Source organism: Ascaphus truei, unplaced genomic scaffold (assembly GCF_040206685.1).
Source record: "Ascaphus truei isolate aAscTru1 unplaced genomic scaffold, aAscTru1.hap1 HAP1_SCAFFOLD_3245, whole genome shotgun sequence".
NCBI lineage: Eukaryota > Metazoa > Chordata > Amphibia > Anura > Ascaphidae > Ascaphus > Ascaphus truei.
Window position 1 is genome coordinate 1 of NW_027456230.1, and position 22213 is coordinate 22213.

The 22213-nt window shown below is 43.7% G+C and overlaps 1 protein-coding gene across 1 annotated transcript; it reads right to left on the reverse strand.

Annotated features, from left to right (window-relative positions):
• Nucleotides 1-13614: 13614 nt before the first annotated feature.
• LOC142483383 (synaptotagmin-16-like) lies at nucleotides 13615-21608 on the reverse strand (the record flags this gene model as incomplete). Its single annotated transcript, XM_075583462.1, has 3 exons — nucleotides 13615-14891; nucleotides 19771-19960; nucleotides 21153-21608. Coding segments are annotated over 3 exons (960 nt in total), but the record flags the coding sequence as incomplete, so codon positions are not given.
• Between the last annotated feature and the right edge of the window lie 605 nt (nucleotides 21609-22213).

Below are 22213 nucleotides of genomic sequence, written 5' to 3' on the forward strand. Positions count from 1 at the left end.
GGACAGCTCAAATAATAAGCAGTTTGTTGGCATTCATTTTGTTCTAAGGATGGTTGAATAAAAAAATATATATATATGTTCCCCAATTTCTCCATTCAGGTTCTTTCTTTCTTTCACATCATAAAAGTGGCTTTTCCCTGACATTATGCTTTTTGACATAATTCTCTGCAAATAGGTTTTCAAAATTGTTGGCTGGGATTCACTAACACCTATTGACTTGACTGGCAGTCAGCTTGGGATCAAGCTCTGACACCCCTTATCTGACCATAGTTAGTGATTCCCCCCCCCCCCCCCCATTTTTTCCTTTTGTGGAAAAAAATGCAACCACTTATAGCAATATTTTCTTATTCTCTACAGTGTATAAACAAAATGAATATAACATGTTCCCAATTCTAGCTAAACTAAAACACCTGGAACCAAATTTAGCAATGTTAGGCCGCGCGTATAGTGCCCACGACGGCGATGCGACGTCGCCCAAAAACAAATGCATTGCCGTCACGTGCGCTTATAGTAAGCGCGACGTCAACAATGCGACGTCGCGTTGCAAATTTTGGTAGCTGGCAATATTTGATTTTCCAAGGGCTGTCGCCTCATGTGACAGCCCCTGAACCAATCAAATGCCAGTACGCCCGCGACGCCGCCGCAAAGCGAAATATAACTTTCGCTAGTGGCGACATATGACGTCACCCGTCGCGTCCACTATACGCGCGGCCTTATTCACTGAGCTGAAAAAAATTTAATCTTTGTGTCTTAATGGTTAGACCCAAAAAGTGGTGTAATTGTATAAATTATTCAATTAATTTTAAGAAGTTGGAAGCCTATGCATAACAACTATTTAATAATTTAAGTAAGCAATAAAGACAAATTGACGGGCAATATTCACTCTACCAAAAGGTAAAGTGGCTGCTAAAATCTGCAGGTGCAAATAAAAACTAGCTGCATCATATTTGCTTTGCATACAGTATGCGCATGGGCAAAAGCTGTATAGAAATATATTCGTATAAAAAAATGAAAGTAAGAAATGGCAACTTACACACAAATGTTCCAGAACAGTTCCTTTAAAAAATTACAATGTTGGAGTTTGTAGAGCTCCTGGGATAATGGGAGGCAATATGCCACCAAAGATTTAACAGTGACGACAATACAATGGAAAAGTGATAGATGGTTTAAAGCCAGAATAGGAGATTTGAATCACAGTAACTTGACGCCCTCATGTTCTACAATCCTTGACAAGTTATGATAAAAATGATAATGTTTACAAGTAAATTAATAAATAACAGTTAGGGGGGGGGGGGAAGACATACCAGTATTGAAGTGCTATTTAGTTCCATTCAACTACTGTTGCAGTAAAAGTTGATCCCTTCAAGGGATTTTCTTTTTATTTCATCTTTAAAACCATGGAATTGGCTCACCAATTGTACTGTATTCATTAGATATATAGAATCCGGTAGATAATTAAAATCAAATGTTAGTAAAGTTAGCATCATACCTACGTGTCAGCTGTGAATCAGTCAGCGATCTGTCTTATGAGGACAGCTTCAAAGGTCCCTCTTAACCACCTGCCTTGCACAGCTTGCATTTCTTTAAAAGATTACCTGCTAAGCACAAGTAGAACATGAGGCAACACAATGCCAAAACAGAGACAGAAACAGGTGACGCAACTGCTCTATGTGATTAAAGCAAATAATAATTAACTGTGCAGATTTTCTTTTCTCCTGTGAAATGTTCTGACTAGTAATGATTTTGTCACACCGACACGTCCAACAATGGATATTTTGAAATGGGTATTTTTTTCTACAAATGAACCCCTTTTCTACTAGAAGGGCTAGCCCCACGTTGCAAAAAGGTACTACGCATTAAACTGTCAAAACTGGGTCTAATTTAAGCACTTTAATTGAGTTAATGGTCTTCAGGGAACATATTTTATACAATTCTAATTTTGTTGCATAGGTGGGCTTTGCTCTACAAACTCTTCCACTTGCTTTCAACCTTAGATCAGCCTCTCTACATTATAAGTTCTACTCAAATTGAAAAGTCGTAGCGATTTTAATATTTTTTCCCCAGCTGCGATATTAAGGAACGAAAGACTGTAAAAGAATATAAAAAACAATGGTATTAGAACAGGAGCGACATAACATACACAGACTGTTCTCAATTTCATTCTGCATGAAATTACACCTCCCAGTTAATCGGCATTAAAGCTTAAAATCTGAGGGTTTCCGATATCAAAGTGCCACAGAGGCAAAGACACTACAATGATAATTTACATTTAAATTTTTACTCTGTGATTATTCGTATAACACATTTACTGCATATTTCCCCCTTCAATAACTGAAATGAAGACAAAACAGCTACGGAAGCAGCTACGAAACCAGTGTAAAATCATTTTACCAGCTGCGCAAATCCTGGCACCTTGATACATTACCCTTTTATAACCCGACACACTTTCAGCACATTTTAAATTATCGTAAACTGATCATTATAATAATAAGGATTTAACATATAAATCATTATCTAGGTACATGCGAGAACTTGCACATGGATGACCAAACAAAATGCAGGGGATCAACCATGCTTTATGGTCTTAGCTATCCCTAAGAGAGTTAATACAATATTTCACTGTTTAGAGAGTTTTCAAATATGAAATGTAAAATGCCAGTAAAAAAAATAAAAATATATATATCTCGAATTATTTAAATTGCAAATAAACTGGCACTCCCTCCAAGGAGTGAAATACCATTTTTGACAACCTATTCTATTAACACTAGTGTGATTTTAATGTGAATTCTGTAGGATTTCAATGTTCCCACAAGTGGCAGATGACTTTTCTGTCGCACACCAGGTGCAGGGGGGGGGGGTGTAATGTCGCCATGCTCCCCCTCTCCCAACACCATGAGCTCTTTGGGGATATGGCCCCTTTACGTTGTATAAAGTTTGCATTTATTTTATAGGTTATGTGATAGTCTTAATCACACACGCAAATATTGGAGACTTATAAATAAATGATAATAATAACAGTAGGACACAAAAAGAAAAAAAAAACATGGCAAAACTCACCGACCTAATATGCCATATAGCGACTTCCCATGTGTGGCAGGTGAGAAGTGACCCTTTCACCTCTTCAATGTCAGCGGGACCATGGAGCTTCCCCGGCAGCCCCCCATGGCGCTAGCCCCCCCCCCCCCCCCCCCCACGCAAGACCTATACACACCTTGCGAACGGTGACCTCGCCGTCACTTCTTCGAGATCCGACTACCTCTTCTTCCCGACCTACTCCATTGCTCCCCCCCCCCTCCCCACCCCAAAGTACCGCTGCCTAGCTGGGCTTCCCGCCTGTTCCGTGTGACCGCGCGGCGCGGGGTTCACTTACCACCACTTCCCCGCCTTCAACTTTTTTCCCTCCCTTCGGAGGGTCACGTGGCCCTCCCACACCCTCCAGCGCGCGCGGGAGTCGCGTGCGCCTGCTGCTTTCCCACGGACTGGGCGCGCGCCGGCTGGTCAACTCCCCACGGCTGTTTCCCGTTCCGCTGCTCCTGCACCCTGACCGCGAGCCGCCCGAGAGTCGAAAGAGCCTCGCTCTGCCAGCTGCACGCGCCTTCTCGGCGGCCGGCTTATCTGCCCTCCCCCCCCCCCGATTGGTCCAGAGGGTGGAGACATAGGTTGGCAGGTTGCTAGGAGCGTTGCTAAGCGACAGTGACGCTCACCGCATCTCTGGAGCACCCGGAGTATCTTTAGTTTTGTTATTGTTAGTAAAAGGGTCGCGGGAGGGGGAGGGGGATGTGAATGTCAGGTGCTGTGTCTGTGAAAAAAACACGCTAACCGTGGGAGGTGATTTTTCTTTTTTCTCCTGCTGAAAGTAGATGTTTTACATGGCACAGTTTGAGCTGTGTTGTCAGCTATTATTGATTGCCTCTAGCTACTAAAACTGGGGGGTGCGAGATAATAAGTGATAAATCAATGAAACCAATCAGTAATTATAAAATGGGGGCAAACTGTGAACTGAAAAGTGAATCAGTGAAATGAAGGGAAATACAAGGTGATTGTACCCCAAAGAAAATTCACTTAAATGCACACCATTAATTTAGATATAACTTTTATTTATTTTCTTAAAAAATATATTACCGGATGTGTATGTAACTGTCTTAAAAATAAATTAAATAAATAGCAAATGCACCAGAGTCACCTCACGTACATCAATACTCCTACACAATAGTAATAGTGGAGGAATGGGGGGACTGAATGGTGCAAACAGCCAGGGTGGAATAAACCACCAAATCTGTGAATCGCCCTGATGGTATATAAATGGTGCAAACAGTGAGAGTAGGATAGCTAATAAACATGTAAGTATCCAATTGAGTTAATCATTGCTGCCCGCGTGACACCATCATAAATGGTGAATTGATGTGGATATATTAATGCTGCAGCAAGTAACTCTTGAGTCCACAATGAATGAAAAAGTTTTCGCTCCCCTTACATAGTACAGATACACTTATAAATTGACAGCAGCCCCAGTATATCGGGGCTGATAACTAGGGTGACCAGATTTTGAAAATGAAAAAACGGGACATTTTTTTTTTTTTTTACATAACATTACTTATTGTAGTACACTTAGACTTTACTACCATTAGTCCTTGTTACATGTGTGTGTGTGTGTGTGTGTGTGTGTGTGTGTGTGTGTGTGTGTGTGTGTGTTGACCTCACTAATCTAACAAAAAAAAACCCAGATGTGAATGATTCTGAACCCCTTAACCAGTGTCAGGACGCCGCCTCTTCACAATTTCTAAAGCAGCAATCCCGCCTGGGATCTTACCTGATCCGCAGTCCCTCAAGGTACTATACTGGAGGGGAGGTGTTCCCTACCTGTCGTCCGAGGTCTCCCGTGTGAAACTTGAGTCACATCTGGAAGAAAGAAGGGTAGGTTACTTCGGTGTAGGTATACAGCAGTTAAGATAAGACAGGGAGGGTGAGAGAGACAGAGAGAGGGTGAGAGAGAGGGTGAGAGAGACAGAGGGTGAGAGAGACAGAGAGAGGGTGAGAGAGAGCGGGTGAGAGAGACACAGAGAGAGGGTGAGAGAGACAGAGAGAGAGGGTGAGAGAGACAGAGAGAGAGAGGGTGACAGAGACATAGAGAAAGGGTGAGAGGGAGGGTGAGAAAGACAGAGAGAGAGAGGGTGAGAGAGACAGAGAGAGGGTTAGAGAGACAGAGAGAGAGAGGGTGAGAGAGACAGACAGAGAGAGGGTGAGAGACAGACAGAGAGAGGGGGGGAGAGAGTGAGGGAGACACACACACACACATTGGTACACACACAATGGTACACACGCACACTGGTACACACACACACACACTGGTACACACACACACACACTGGTACACACACACACTGGTACACACACACACTGGTACACACACACACTGGTACACACACACACACTGGTACACACACACACACACACTGGTACACACACACACACACACACACACACAGTGGAGTACAGACAGAGGCAGCCACGAGCAGGTGGCTCCCCGCCTCCCCCTGCACCCACCCCGCGCCCATCTCCCGCATCAAGGGGGGGGGGGTGGATAGGAGCGCCGGGACGCAAAGGTACAAACTGCCGCCCTCCCTCCCCCGGCGGGCAGCCACGGGTTCCCGGGGCAGAATGGGGGGACACCGCGCAGCCACCACTGCCCGCCCTCGCGCCCATCTCCCGCACCAAGGGGACCGTAGGGGAAGAGAGCGCCAGGACATGAGGCAACGGATCAAAAACCCACCTCATATCACCCCGGGCGGGCAGAGGGGGGGAGACACCGCGCAGAGGAGCCAGGAGCGGGCAGAGACACACACCACGTGTGCTCTGCCGCAGGAAGCGGAAGCCCAGCCCCCAGACACCCTGGCCCTGCCTCCCGCCCCCAGGCACCCTGGTCCTGCCCCCAGGCACCCTGGTCCTGACCCCCCAGGCACGCTGGTCCTGCACCCCGCCCCCAGGCACGCTGGTCCTGCCCCCCGCGGCCCGCCCCAAGGCACCCTTGTCCTGCCCCCCCTCCAGGCACGCTGGCCCTGCCCCCCGCCCCCAGGCACCCTGGCCCTGCCCCCCTCCACGGCACCCTTCCATCCATTCCCACATGCCGGGCCTTGGTGAAGGATGATGCCGGGGGCGGGGCTTAATGCTGGGACGCAGGGGATTGGCCAACAAGGTAGGAAACTGCCGGGGGTGGGCGGGACTTTGTACAATGCCGGGCCGCATCCAATCAGCAAGACCTATTTTCCACGTAACACAAGCCCAACCCCTGGCATTAAAAAAAAAATACTTACCAGCAGCAGCCCCGCGCACATTTCACCGCAGCTTACTCGCGCACCGCCGGCGACAAAAAAAAAAAACGGGGACACATTGAGGAAAACCCGGGACATTTCCGGGACAGCTCTCGAAAAACCGGGACTGTCCCGGCAAAAGGGGGATGGGTGGTCACCCTACTGATAACACCAGCAGTGCATCAGGGGCACAATGTAGACTGCCAATGTGACTAATTGGAAAGAAAATAAACTTCCCTCACTGTTAGACCGCACATAGATAGTACTCTAATAATCTATAGAGGCTATAACACAAATATACTGGCTGGAAAACACTGTATTAAAACAGCTCCATAAAAGAGACTGGTAACAGCATTACGTGCCCAACGCACGTTTCCCTCCAGCTACGGAGCTTCGTCAGGGACAATTTTGCAGTGAAGGAGAAGCGGAGCTTATTTATACCCTCACGTCTCCATGGAGACGTTGTACACAGTCCGCTATCGCGCATGCGAATGAAATCGCATGCGGAATCGAATAGGAACGTCAGGCTCGAAAATGTGCTAATAAAAATCACACAGGGGTAAGGCGAGTCATCTACAGAGTCATCTACATCTACATTAGGCTGCGCTTAAAGTGCCAGCGACAGCAAGGCAAATGTATTGACGCTGTAGTGTGTGCTTATAGTAGGCACGACGACTTGGTCGCGATCGCTGTAAGTCACTTCAATTTGATTTTTCCAGCGACCGCACCGTGATGTCAGCGTCGCCGGCACTATACGCGCAGCCCTAGGCTTCGATTATACCAGCTCTGGCAGGGCATGCGCGTGATCTGGTGACATCATAGTTGTAATGCGGCCGAGCACTGCAGGCAGGGGGCAGCCAGAGGAGACAGGGAGGCGTGGCTGTAAGCAGTTCGCCATCATTGCCTGAACCACTCACGTGACGCGGCTGTCGCCTGAAGAAAACAAAATCCCAGGTCTGTTCCCTGGTCTGCCGCCTTGCAGTTCGCGTCTGCGTGCGCGTCGTGCTTGGTAAGTAAACTTTCATTGTATTGTAACAATTTGTTTTCGAGCTGCGCAGTAGCGCCGCGAGCCGCTTTGGGTATAATTACGGCCTAAGGGTAAACTAACTGTCTGCTGAACAACAATCTTCTGAACTATTGGAATCTTTATGAACAAGGAATAAGTGAAATTATTCTAACAGTTATACACTGAGAGTTACCACTCGTTTTCAAGTTTTTCCTGGGCACAGTTATGGTGCCAATACATTGTTACTTTAAATACACAGATGATATACATTCACTTTATAGACAGAGATAACATGATTATAGGCATATGTAACAGTTACAGACTTGATAAATATGTGAGACAACTGAATTCTTGAAATGACAAACTGGTGGTGGATGTGAGTCTCCGGTAGACTGTTCCAGTTGTGAAGTGCACGGTAAGAGAAGGAGGAGCGGCCGGATTCTTTGTTGAACCTTGCGAACAGTCTTTTGGAGTCAGATCTCAGGTGATGTGTTGCATGTGGTGGGGGGAGGAGCTTCTTCAGATAGGCGGGTAGCTTGTCCAGAAAGTATTTGGAGACAAGACAGGAAAATGTACTTTGCGTCTGAACAAAGTGGCATATTGAGTGGTTGATGGTGTCTAGTTTGCTAGGGTGAGTTTGTGGTGCTGTACTATGCTACTATGTTTGTGGTGCTGTAGTATGTACTAGGCTGCTATGTCCCTATAGTCTATAATTGGCATTAGCATCTGCTGTGCGATGCGCTTTTTGCGAAAGTGTGAGCTCTTGCTGCAGTAGCCTCAACATTTCTGTGAGATTCCTAATGGCCCATCGGATTAACACAGCGGGGGGGGGGGGGGTTCCTGCAGTCCCATTCAAAGTGACTGCAGGGACCCCCTGCTGTGTTAATACGATGGGCCATTAGGAATCTCACAGAAATGTTGAGGCATTTACTGTGAGATGCCTTCGTTTTTACCCAGGCAAGTGATCGGATACTGGTGGCTGCATCTGTATATGAATCTGCTGCTGTTTGTAAATGTTATTCAGAAAAAAAACCCATCACAAACAGACAAAACTAGGCTGCTTTTTTGGGGAGTAAATAGGAGATTAAACTTTTTTTGCTTTTGATATGATTTGCATGTTTCCTGGCACCATTTTGGATCTAGATATATTGTTGAGTAAGTCTATCTAGGAACCCATCTGTACCAGGGCCCCTCTCCAAGGTACCTTGATACAGCGCCTATACTATTTAGCTTTATTTACCTTTCTGTTGCATATTTCTTTTTAAAGTGCTCTACTTTTTTTGCTTATAATTTTAAATTAAAATGCTTATTCTTTTTGTGAATTGGCCAACTCATATTTGTCCCCATAATTCTTCTCAACAAATCATTGCCATCCATGTACTTTAATTATATGGTCTAGTTTTCCCATCTTTGATTAGAATTGTGTGAAGTAATTACTAACTGCAGCGCCCTGTTCCTATAATTTATTTAGTTTACATCAGCATCCTACTATAAATAACAGCTGCCAATTACAACAAGGATTTCCATGGCCACACAAACAACATCGAAGACACCTGTGGTTTTATTAAAGCATCTATAACCCCTTCACTGAAGCAGCGGAGTGCATTGAGAAAAAAAAAACTATTTGCCTATAAAAAAAAAAAAAATGCAGACTATATTGTGCCTGTGTATACGATTTCGAAAAAATATTGTTAGTTAGGATGACAGAAAATACAATTAGTAAGATCAAAGTAGCACACCAAATTAGTATCACTGCAATCTGCCCGGGTGCTCAAGACGTCCACAGCAGAGCAACGTTCCGAAAAACAAGCAATAGTCCACACTCATTTGTCAAAGTTCCAAGGAGGGACCGAAATGTTGATCCTACATTCAATTTTCACATTTTTACCAAGCCCTCTGGAGTGAGGACTGTTGATAAATACAATTACCCACTTCTAGATCTTGTGTAATCAAGCCACAGTTGACATCCAGATTTTATCACTGGAATCCCACAACTCATCTCCTCGCCATAGTTTATTGTAACAAGTGCACAATTATCCAAGTTACTAGGGTTCCATGGAGTGGAAACCCTTCCCTTCTTGACGATCATAAGCAAAAATTCACCAGGCGCTCCTTGTGCAAATAAAAAATAATTTGCAACAAAATAAGCAAACCATATGACGTGCAATACAGAGTGTATTACCGGTATGTGTATGCGAGAACACAAGAATAAAATCTAAATTAAAGTAGCTACGTGATAGTGACACAAATAGTGTTAAAAACCAGTCGGCAGCCCAGGACCCAGATGAACCGCCCTCTTAGCTCTATTTCGTCATTTTCTTTGGAATGTGGTCAGCGCATAAGTAAATCAAAAAATAAAAAAGACAAAATATGTGCAATATTGTTTGGCTGATTTTGAGGAAATCTAGAAAAGTTCTGGGATTTTACCCTCACATGGCCCCAAAGGGTTAATAAGCAATCTTAGATCCACTGTGATGGATTCCCCAGGTGTGTTTTCTCCTCTGATCTTAGCGGGAGTGACTTGCTGGGTTAATGATTGTGGGTACTCTAGTTTTACACCCAAAATAGAAAGACAGTGCAATAATAGTGCAGAGTGTCGTTTGAAATATAAAACAATTTATCAAACATTTAAAGATATACACTCACACTTTAAAAGCTCTTCTCAACAAACGAGGATGAAAGAGATACAATCTCTCTGCTCGGGAACCAGCCCTCACCGTCACTGAGCAGGCGATCCGATGCCGTCAGCTGACCGCTCGCATCTCATCAGATCTCGCAATAACTGGCTGTGTTATATCTCCTTCCTGTGGCTGATGACAACGCGTTTCGCTACCTGCTTCGTCAGGCATTTTCTATTGCAACAATATTTGAGCTTTCTTATAGACCCTACTCAACTACTTGCTTAATTACAGGTGTCATGCATTAATCATAATCATTCTCTTACATATCTTCTAATTCACTTTTGTTAATGCATATCTAAAATCCTTGAGGCTTAAATTTTCATATATATATATATATATATATATATATATATATATATATATATATTATTCACATAAAGAATAATAACATTTCTAAGAATACAATACATCTATATACACAGTTACAAATTCTGGCGCTATTTTAATCATCACAGCAGTGCTAATAGAAAACAAACTTGTATAGTTGCCGATCATTCAGAATGTCTGCCTGTCATTCTTGCATCCTAGATTGTTCAATTCAGAGGTTAGACACCTGGCATAAGCTTTCAATGACAGAAAACTTTCAATGCATTGCAAAAGCACCACGTACACCTAGTGATGCCTGTTCAAGTTGCAATAACATGGCAACAGCCTGACTTCTGTGTAAACTTAATTTAAGATCTTCCTAGCACTCACTTTCCTTTCCCCAGCATGTATCTGGTACACATGGATCGCCATGTTAAGAAGGGAAACATATGATCTCATTTGTGTCAATGCTTTCTAATCAGCATATCTGGGTTCTGAACAAAATATATACTGATCATTTATCAAAATATAAAATGTATAAACCAAGAGATATTTCCAGGCCCATGTGGTTACTTCCTGTTCTAGATTTATAAGCACCGCTCGTTTACATCTATACAAAACGCAATCTTCTTGTTTACCTTCATGCTCATATTACCCTTTCACCAAACATCTGCCTCATCTCATCCTGCACTCCTGGTATCCATGGTGTTTGGACATAGAAACTCGGCAGAGCTAATTTTATGTTTGTGCATTTGGTAACCAAGGAGATAGTGAGCGGTGGCACTAAGGAAAGGATGCATCAGATTTTTCTCTGTGGTGCTTTTATTTCAACGGTTAACTCCTGCAGGGTCTGTGCTAAAATGCTATAATGATAATGCCTGGTTATGCATATGCAAGACATTGGCGACTGGGGCATCTTAAAACCCAAGTAAAAATGAATGAGAGGTGTGTGCTGAGAAGTTAAGACATGCATCTATGAACATTATTTTTCCATTTCCATTTCTGCCATTTTTCCATTTACATTTCTGCCATTGCTTGGTTTGTAGCCCTGATTTAGTCAAATCAACATGCTTAACTATTATTAAAGAATAACAAACACACCCACCTATACAGCAAAGTCTTTATTGCTTTCCATGCTTCTTGAAAATATATAATTCAGTCTGAATTGGTATCAAATTCATTCCAAGTAGTTAAAAATACTGGCATCGAAGACGTGTGTTTCATGCAGCAATATATGCAGTGCTAATTTACTATATGATATCAGGTATAACCAGTGTTCGACAATCCTATACATTTACACGCCCGGGGTGGGTGGATTTAACCTCCAGGCGAGTAAATATTGGCCCAAGCAGCACACGTGTTTGTTTTTTTAAATTTTCCCTGCTCGCGCTAAAAAAAAAAAAAACTCCCCCTGCCTGACAGCTGATTGGCGAGCGCTCCCAGGCTTTGTGGGCGCGCGGCCAGGCTCTATATGAGCCCGCCCCCAATGAGCAGCCATTCTTTTTCCAGATCGTTGGACACGGTGAGTATTCTCTGCCTCCGTCCTGCTGCCCCTCCATGCCCCCTGCACTCACACCCGCGGCCCCTCTGCCTCCGTCCTGCTGCCCCTCCATGCCCCCTGCACTCACACCCGTGGCCCCCTCTGCCTCCCGAACACACACCCGCGGCCCCCTCTGCCTCCCGAACTCACACCCACGGCCCCCTCTGATTCCCAAACTCACACCCACGGCCCCCTCTGCCTCCCAAACTCACACCCGCGGCCCCCTCTGCCTCCAGCCGCTTCGGTGCTCCACTGTCCCCTCAGGTCCCCGCTTCCCGTGTCAGACCGCGTGGCAGGAGATGGAAGCGGGGATGTCCCCCAAGGTCCCCGCGAGCGGGGGGAGGGGGGGGAGTGTGGTGGTGCTTGTCGCGGCTTTCCCCCCCCCTCCAGTGTGTGTGTAGAGAGAAAGTGTGTGTGTGTGTGTGTGTGTGTATATATATGGGAGAGTGTGTGTGTATATATATGGGAGAATGTGTGTGTATATATGGGAGTGTGTGTGTGTGTGTGTGTGTGTGTGTGTGTGTGTGTGTGTGTGTGTGTGTGTGTGTGTGTGTGTGTGTGTGTGTGTGTGTATATGGGAGAGTGTGTGTGTGTATATGGGAGAGTGTGTGTATGTATATGGGAGCGTGTGTATATATGGGAGTGTGTGTGTGTGTGTGTGTGTGTATATATGGGAGTGTGTGTGTGTGTGTGTGTGTGTGTGTATATATGGGAGTGTGTGTGTGTGTATACATGGGAGTGTGTGTGTGTGTGTGTGTGTGTGTGTGTGTGTGTGTGTGTGTGTGTGTGTGTGTGTGTGTGTGTGTGTGTGTGTGTGTGTGTGTGTGTGTGTGTATATATGGGAGAGAGTGTGTGTGTGTATATATATATATATGGGAGAGAGTGTGTGTGTGTATGGGAGTATGTGTGTGACACCAGAGGTCCCCCCCAGTCAGTCACCCCCCCCAGTCAGTCAGTCACCCCCCCCCCAGTCAGTCACCCCTGCCCCAGTCAGTCAGTCAGTCACCCACCCAGTCAGTCACCCAGTCAGTCAGTCACCCACCCAGTCAGTCACCCACCCACCCAGTCACCCACCCAGTCAGTCAGTCACCCACCCAGTCAGTCAGTCAGTCAGTCACCCACCCAGTCAGTCACCTACCCAGTCAGTCACCCACCCAGTCAGTCAGTCACCCACCCAGTCAGTCAGTCACCCTCTCTCCCTGTCTCTCTCTCCCCTCTCTCTGTCTCTCTCCCCTCTCTCTGTCTCTCTCTCTGTCTCTCTCCCCTCTCTCTCTCTCTCTCTGTCTCTCTCCCCTCTCTCTGTCTCTCTCCCCTCTCTCTGTCTCTCTCCTCCCTCTCTCTGTCTCTCTCCTCTCTCTCTCCCCTCTCTCTCTCTCCCCCCTCTCTCTCTCTCCCCTCTCTCTCTCTCTCTCTCTCTCTCTCCCCTCTCTCTCTGTCTCTCTCCCCTCTGTCTCTCTCTGTCTCTCTCCCCTCTCTCTCTCTGTCTCTCTCCCCCCTCTCTCTCTGTCTTTCTCCCCTCTCTCTCTGTCTCCCCCCCTCTCTCTCTCTCTGTCTCTCTCCCCTCTCTGTCTCTGTCTCTCTCCCCTCTCTCTGTCTCTCTCCCCCCTCTCCCCTCTCTCTCTCTCTCCCCTCTCTCTTTCTGTCTCTCTCCCCTCTCTCTCTCTCTCCCCCCTCTCTCTGTCTCTCTCCGTCTCTCTCCCCTCTCTCTCTGTCTCTCTCTCTCTGTCTCTCTGTCTCTCTCTCTCTCTTCCCTCCCACCCCCCCCTCCCACACACTCTCTCACATTCTGGATCTGGATCTCTTATTTACCCTATATATCTTAACTTCCCTATACTACACCGAAATAACCTACACTGCTTTCTTCCAGACCTGACTCAAGCTTCACACGGAAGACATCGGAATCCCCCCTAACCCAGAAGACAGGTAGGGAACACATCCCCTCAATGTATAACATTGCGAGAATGAGGGTACCTGGACATTGAGGGACTACGGATCAGGTAAGATCCCAGGCCGGATTGCTGCTTTAGATATTGTGAAGCGGGGGCATCCAGACACTGGTTAAGGGGTTCAGGAAACTAGTCATTCACATCTGGCTTTTATTTCTATATCCGACATTTACACACACACACGTAACAAGGACTAATTGTAGTATAATGTAATACAATAAATACATTTATGTCAAAAACGAATGTTGTTCTGACTAGGAATTTATTAAATGTATTTTATTTTAAAGCGGGGTTGGGGGTGGGACTAGGGGCGTGGTTGGGGGCGGGACTAGGGGCGTGGTTGGGGGCGGGACTAGGGCCGGGTTGGGGGCGGGACTAAGTGGCGAGTAGATTTTTGGGTGATTTATCGAACACTGGGTATAATTAATATTTGTATCTATTGGTTGTCTGATAGGCTGTATGGGTAACTCAATAATAAAGATAATAGCAATAGATATATATATATATATTCTAATATATATTCTAATTCTTTTCATCCTTTGTTGTAACATTGGTAAACAAATTTGTATAGGATGCTTTTGTGGCACGAAAAGTTCATAATGAGTTGACACCTATTTTGGCTACCAACAATATTCGAGCATTGTAAAAAATATATCCCTCTACCTGATGTGCTGAGCAATACATCATACTAATGGTTACAAAGGACATGTATTCAGTCTCCAAATATCAGTTAAACTCCTTTATTTCTGTGCAATACGCTGTAGGTCCTTATTGCACCCAAAGTGCCGATTCAAGATTCCAGCAGCGTGTGCCACCGGCAGACCTGCTGACCCTTTGATTCCTTCATTTCCAGCCAATGAGTTTGCTCTTCTTCGCCACTGCTATTTTGCCCCAATGAAATCCATCCCAGCATCTCCTTCCTTTTCATGCTACGTCGATTGTAAATTGAAATCATTAAAGTCACATCAGTAAGCTGAAACAGAGCCACTTGGAAGATAAAGGTCTCCTTGTAGACAGGGTTTGGTTGGCCTCTACGAATGGAGGTCTTGCAGCGGGACATTTCGTGGCCAACAGAGTTCAAAAGACAAAGTTTTCCATATGTATCTGTGGAGCAAAGCATAAAGAAGAGGGTATTAACATGACAAAAATCATATAAACGCTGGGCAGGGTTCCTTTGCGGGGCTCGATGCAGGGTCTTCTAAGCTAGTCGGACGCGATATCTCTGACGTTGCGGTGCCGTGAGATGCCGCCAGACAGGTATGAGACCCCGTGCTCTCCCCGGCATTCAGTTTCATTGTGGGGAAGAGCGCGGGGACCTCTAAGCGCGGGGCTCAGTGCAGACGGCAGCGCCATCAAGTTGGCCCTGCCGGGGTCTTCCTAATCCTGTCCTGATAGTGATCTGGACAACAATGAGGCAGTTTGCGATTCTTCATTAAGTATTATTTTACTTATAACATTGTTATTTACCAAATAGCTGCCTTAGTCCAGTAGCGATAGTGCAGAGTAAATGAGTACTCATTTGCTCTACATTCATTACAGAAGTACTTTTGATATGTTGCTGTGGTGTTAAAGAAATTCTAAAGATGGACTTTATCATGCACCTCGGTTTCATAAGATAACTATCCTTCAACTATCATGAACTCGGTGAGCACATTCTGGGTCTATCTTGTCTGTTTTGTCGATCCTTTCTATTTCAGTTTGATGTGTTACTTTGCACATTTTCTTACTGAGAAACACAATGTGTGAAATTACACCTAGGGTGTGAAAACACTTTCCATCTCAAAATTAGGGATTGCGACATCTTGAAATATTTTTCCTAAAAGGCGAACTGGGAACTGATGTACATTTAACTATGATTTTAATACTGTATCACTATTATTTTTAATACCCTGTGAAATGTTTGGCTTTGACTTTTTGGAATTTGTTTGCATGCTATAGATGGCGCCGGATTGACTTGTTCAATATAATGAGATCTCAATTGTAAAAAAAGGAACATATATGCTAGATAAGGAGTGGCCAACTCCAGTCCTTAATATCCACCAACAGGCCCGGTTTTATGGGCCACCCTGTTTCAGCACGTGGTTCAAGCAATCAGTGACTCAGCCAACGACTGAGCCACTGATTGAGTCACCTGTGCTGTAGTAGGGATATCCTTAAAACCTGACCTGTTGGTGATCCTTAAGGACTGCTGTTGGCCACCCATGTACTAGGGCAACTATATGTGAAACCAGTAATTAAAGTTCTTTAGAGCAGCACAGTTCTACAGAGTCCTATGTAAGTCAATGAAAGGCCACATGGCTCTTTTTCAAAGTTACACCTGAGTGTGTGATGAATGAGGAGCAAATTCCACAATGAAATAAAAGCTGTTGTGTCCACATCATGACATTTCTCTTCATACAGTAAATACAGACCCTGGGAAAATAATGGTGGCAGTAATAACACATACTGCATGCATTATGAATTTAGCCCTGGACTAGTTCTAAGATATTTTCTTACATTTCTTTTCTATTTTGTGGTCCTTCCTATTGCATGAATCATTGTGCTATTATACAGCCATGCTATTCTGTGCGTCTTTCATTCAATGTTCTTGATATATCTTCTATTCAAACCGCAGTTCAAGTTAAAACAAAAGGAAGGCCTGTAGCAGAATGTAGTAACAAAAAAACAAACAAAGCGCACAACACTCATCGTGAAAAATGTAATAAACTATGTTTATATATATAAGGTGTTTCAAGGTTATGCGTACATCAAGGTAGATTAATCAAGCATAGAGCCACAGAGTGGCAGTTACCAGCATCTGCAACCAGGAACCACCAGAGCTTCACTCTCCCTTCCACCTACAGGTAGGTGAAATGCCAGATAATTGATGACTCTGCCACAGTCTCAATGTCCTGTAAATAGCGTCAATGCGCTTAGTGGATCCTGGGGAGTGGTTGTCCTTTGCTCGCAAGTAGTACATAGGTTCCTCTGCAGACCTCACTGTGTTTCCTGATCAGTCAGGCAGCGTGACGGCGTGGTCCCGCGGGCCCTTCTGTGACGTCAGAGCGCCCGCTCTGCTTTGAGTAACAGCGTCTGCCAGTAATGATTCAGACCTCACTTGGCAACCACAGAGGCAGGCAACAGCGCGGCACATGCGCAGAAGAGGAAATCAACTCGGTGTTCAGCAAACCGTTTGACAACAATAAAATACACCTTGGAACATGAATAATAAAAATATATAGGTTGAATGGTATTTCTTGTTACTCACGCTGCCTGACTGATTGGGAAACACAGTGAGGTCTGCAGAGGAACCTATGTACTACTTGCGAGCAAAGGACAACCACTCCCCAGGATCCACTAAGCGCATTGACGCTATTTACAGGACATTGAGACTGTGGCAGAGTCATCAATTATCTGGCATTTCACCTACCTGTAGGTGGAAAGGAGAGTGAAGCTCTGGTGGTTCCTGGTTGCAGACGCTGGTAACTGCCACTCTGTGGCTCTATGCTTGATTAATCTACCTTGATATACGCATAACCTTGAAACACCTTATATATAAACATAGTTTATTACATTTTTCACGATGAGTGTTGTGCGCTTTGTTTGTTTTTTTGTTACTAGATTCTAGGGTCTTGGGCTACCCTTTACACAGCAGCAGATGCTCATCTACATTGGTATATATTTATTTACCTTTTCCACATGGTGTTGTGTGTTTTTTTTAAATTTAAATTGACATCACAATTAACACTTTGTATTAAGTATATATTTTAGTGCGCACTTATTTGTTTTTTCTATCTGTAGCAGAATGGTATGCGGATTACAACTTCACCTGTTTGTATGTGACAAGAAGTGGTGTTCGAGCAGTAGATGCACTTTTTGGGGTTGGTATCTCAGGCACCACAAGTTATACTGTAGCCTTTTTAGTCAGGAGCACATTGGGTCTGTACTTTATACTTTGCGTTGCTCATTCCTCTGATATAATTCATGACTATTGATTGGTACATTTTCTGGAGGCACCTATGGACCTGCGGATTTTCTGCAATTTATTATTCATAACAGATAGAAGATATTTTGGATTTCTTTGCTGCTTTAAAGCAGCAATCCCGCCTTACTAACTCCATTTTTCTTTTTTTATGATGGGTACCGCTGCATTTTAATCTCCGGTAACCATCACTTACCAGTGACGTTACCAGTATTACTTCCTGGTTTTCACTAGGGGATTTAAATGGCCGTCCAATAGAAAGTCGCAACTGATTACATTGGAGCTTCCTTCTGGCCTGCTGTTTGGTGGCCATTTTGTTTCTCCTGGAGGAAGATTTAAACCCATTTACTTCACAGGTGAGTATCTTGGCAACAGAGGGGTCCCTGGAGCTGAAAAAAATAATAGGGGCAGTTCGCTCCAGAGGACTCCCTGGTTACCATATTGTAAATAAAAGAGGGGAGTGACGGATGAGTAATGTGGATTGCTGCTTTAACCCTTTCGGTGCCAGAGGGTCATGCCACCCCCATAGCTGTGGACCCTCTTGATCATGTGTCCACTCTTCTGGGATGCGGCTGCCTAGACAGATGTGAAGAGGGAGTTGACCGTCCTTCAATGTGGTATGCGATCGATTGCACACAGCCTCCAAAAATGAGCAAATGGCTATGACATACGGTGTATGTTACAAAGGCCCTTGGGGTGGCACTTTTCTTGATATATGCTGTATGTCACTAGGGCACTGAAGGGAATAAACTCAGAGATCTTGAATTAGACTTGAGGTATGCAAGTCCCAATATGAAGATTGTACAATCTGCTAAAATGACACACTGCCTTCAGAAACCTTTGTAAACACACATATTGAATATAATTCACTGGACAAATCTAACACTTAAATAAAAACAGCATGCAAATAAATTTTTTGTTGCTGAACAATAAATCAAAGGGCCATGCATAAACAGAGAAGTTTATTAAGAATATTTTTCTTATTTAGTGCACAAAAACACTTAAACCCCATTCTGGCAAATAAAGTTGTTAAACTACCTCTGCTTCTAGCTGACTTCATGTAATTTCTTAAGCATTGTCACCTAAAAAGCAATGCAATTAGGTCACCCCATCGTGCTCACTGCCGTCAACAGATAGGAAACAATATTATGTATTCCCGTGAGTCATCGTGTAATTGGAACACATTGCTTACGTGTCTCAATATGGTGTTAATATACAGAACTCAAATGACTGATGTTCACAGGGAAAAAACTTAACTCTCTCATGATGGACTTTTCATAACTGATCCTGCTGGTTTAAAAGCTTATTTGATTTATGGGGGCTACAAAATATGTATTTTAAAGCAGCAATCTAAGCTGCCGGTTTTTTATTTGTATTTAATTTCTTTTTCCTTTAATATGTGCATCAATACAATCCACACAATAAGTAATTAGCCAAGTTGCTGATCGATCCGTTCTCCTGTGATCGATCAGCAAAGATTCAGCTCGGGTTCACTAAATGGTTGTCAGTGCAGTAGAAGAGAACCAAAGATGCAAAGTTCTGTGGAGAAGATCATGTGACCAGGCAGTATCTAGATGCAATTGGTGCACTGCTAGAGAGAGGGCAGGGCTCAAAAAGGGGTGTGCCAGAGCCTGTTTCAGAAGAGGAAGGGGATGCAATAGAAACAAAAAAAATTGTTACATTATAATACATTAAAAATGTAATTTCAAGGTTTTTTTTTTTAATGCTGCAAGTATTTTCTCATAGTACAGAACTGATTTATTTAAATAAATAAATTTAAAAAAAACACATGTAGGATGTTGCTTGGTCTGCAGCTTTAATATGCATTGCATACCCACTGCAAAGTACTCTAGTAGTAATGCTGCCCATAAGATATTATCCAGTATATAACATGTTTATAATAAATAGCATTTAATTTAAGAACACTGACATCAACACAGAAAATACGTGTTTTACATTGGACAAGTACGTTTTAATTCATTCTCATCTGAATGAAATAATTATATGAACAGCTTCACTTACCAGGAGGTCTGTTAATGGCAAGATTTCGAAAATGGCTGCCTTTGATCATTTCTACCGAAAGGCGCCCCGTTGTGGCGTTATATGATAACCCCACCAGCAGCTCCGGCACCCCGCCGTGAGACAAGGATTGTGAGGAAGAAGCACTATCACTGTGAGAGATTGCAGAAAAGCTGAACTGGGAATCTCCACTCTTTTGAAAAAAGAAACAAACATTAATATTGATTATGGTTTCTTTCGATAAACACTTTATTACACTACACTAGTTGAGTCTAGAGTAGAGAGAGGCAAATTTTCCGCCTAAATCCGACGCAGATTAGCCAGTTCTTTTGAGCTGCGGATTTTCGCGGTTGAGGCTCAAAAAGGCTGATTCATTTTATTTTATTTTTCTGAAAATCTGTCCGACAAATACCGAATCCGAAAAACGGAATGCGAATCCGAAAAACGGAATGCGAATCCGAAAAACGGAATGCGAATCCGAAAAACGGAATACGAATTTGAAAACAGAATGCGAATTTGAAAACAGAATGTGAATCCGAAAATCAGAATTCGAATCCGAAAAACCTCACGTTTGATTTGATATAAACTCATCCCATGGACCAAATTTACGTTAATTCCGACATCGGATTCTTCAAAATCCGAGAATCTGAGCCCCATGGAGGGATTTTAAAGAATCCGCGTGAAATCCGACTTCGGGAAAAATCCGCAGGTTTACTCATCTCTAATCTAGAGAAAACTAAATTATCTATGGGCTGTGATAGCTTGAATATAAAAAGGATAATATTGTACACCAGTTTTAAGACCAGATCCCTTTTTCATTTCTGACTGAAGATGTGAACAGAAAAAGAACCCTATGTACAGTACTAGTTCTAGTACTGCTCATGGAGAATAGCTTGAGCAAAATTAACATTATATACAGATGATGTTGATCATGATATTTTAAAATTACATAAATCCATATTTCAGATAACAGTGGAGATGACGAGTTACTTTTTGAATGCTAAATATCTACACAAAACAGTGCAAGTTCTAAACATCAATAGCGAAATCCAGGGACAAATGAACAGATATCATACAAAACACAAAATCATGAAAGCAGAGGTTTAACGTTACATTAATTCAGGCAAATGCTGTATGAAAGATTGCCTCATTTTGATATGTATTAAAAACATTTGAGGTTGTCTTGCTGTTGCTATAGCTGCAACCAAAACAAGAATGTCACCCAGAGGGTTTTCACCCAATGCCCAAGTATAAAATAAAATTGCCTTTATAGCTCGTTTTAATGCAACAAAATGATATAACACCACAACCAGTAAGAGCAACGACCACAGGTAAATCCAGATCTTGCACATGTAACTCTTATCTGCATCTCTTCATACACTTACACTCAGGTTGCTTCTTGGCTCCAATACCAACGTCATTTTCATTTCCACCTCTGGAGTAATGTGGCTTAAATAGAACAATTTCTCACCCATCATCTTTTCACGGTTCATTTTGCGCACAGCATACAAACGAAATCGAACTGCATTGTTAGCCAGCTCCTCTAGTTCTAGCTTGTGGAAGGTAAATGTTTCATTGAAGACTGGCAGAGGCCCTCTTTGAATAGTAGTCTTGCTTCTTTGCTTCTTGCTGGGCAGCAATACTATGTGAACTTGCCACGTATTCACACCACTGCGATCCTTATCTGGAATCCCTTTTGCTTCCACTATTGTTACAGATAGTTTTTGTTTTGAAGCTTTATAATCAAGTATGACATCAAGATCACCACATTTTGAAATTGGTACATGGGTGCTGGGAGTTGGGAGGCTGTTTGCTTCTTGCTGGTCCTGAGAAGAGGAACATTATATTTTAACAACTAGGGTTTGTGTGGTGAAAAACAATATGTGCATTTAAAATAAAATTACCCTTACATGAGTCCAAGTGAAAATGTTGCATTATAAAAGCAATGTGCTGTGTGAATCCACGTGTATGATCAGCTAAAGCAATTGTTCCCTCTCTTACATTGTGAACCCTCTGCTAGATTTCTGTGAACCCCTAATTAAGAAATCATATTGCCTACTCAGACTATTGCTAACTAAACTGTTTGATGCCAGGCAGTGTCCTGAGCCAGGGGTGGGCTGACATGGGGAGGGGTCAAAGGGGAAATTGCCCCCCATGCCAGTTGGAATTGAACATTTTGGGTCGGAGGAAAGGAGTTGGCTCGTGTGTTGCAGCGGGACCAACGTGTTAAATCACTCATTGTAACACACCAACTGATGCAGTAAAGTGGGTTACATCTGTATGTATATGGTGTATATATGATGTATGTATATGTATCTAATACATGACTAGTATCTGTCAGGAATCCACTCCTGGCTTTTCTCGTAGCCTTGCAGGGTGCTGTTGTTCTCACTAATTCCCTCTTTGCAATCAACAGCAGCTGTGTGGGCTATCACTGCAACCTAGC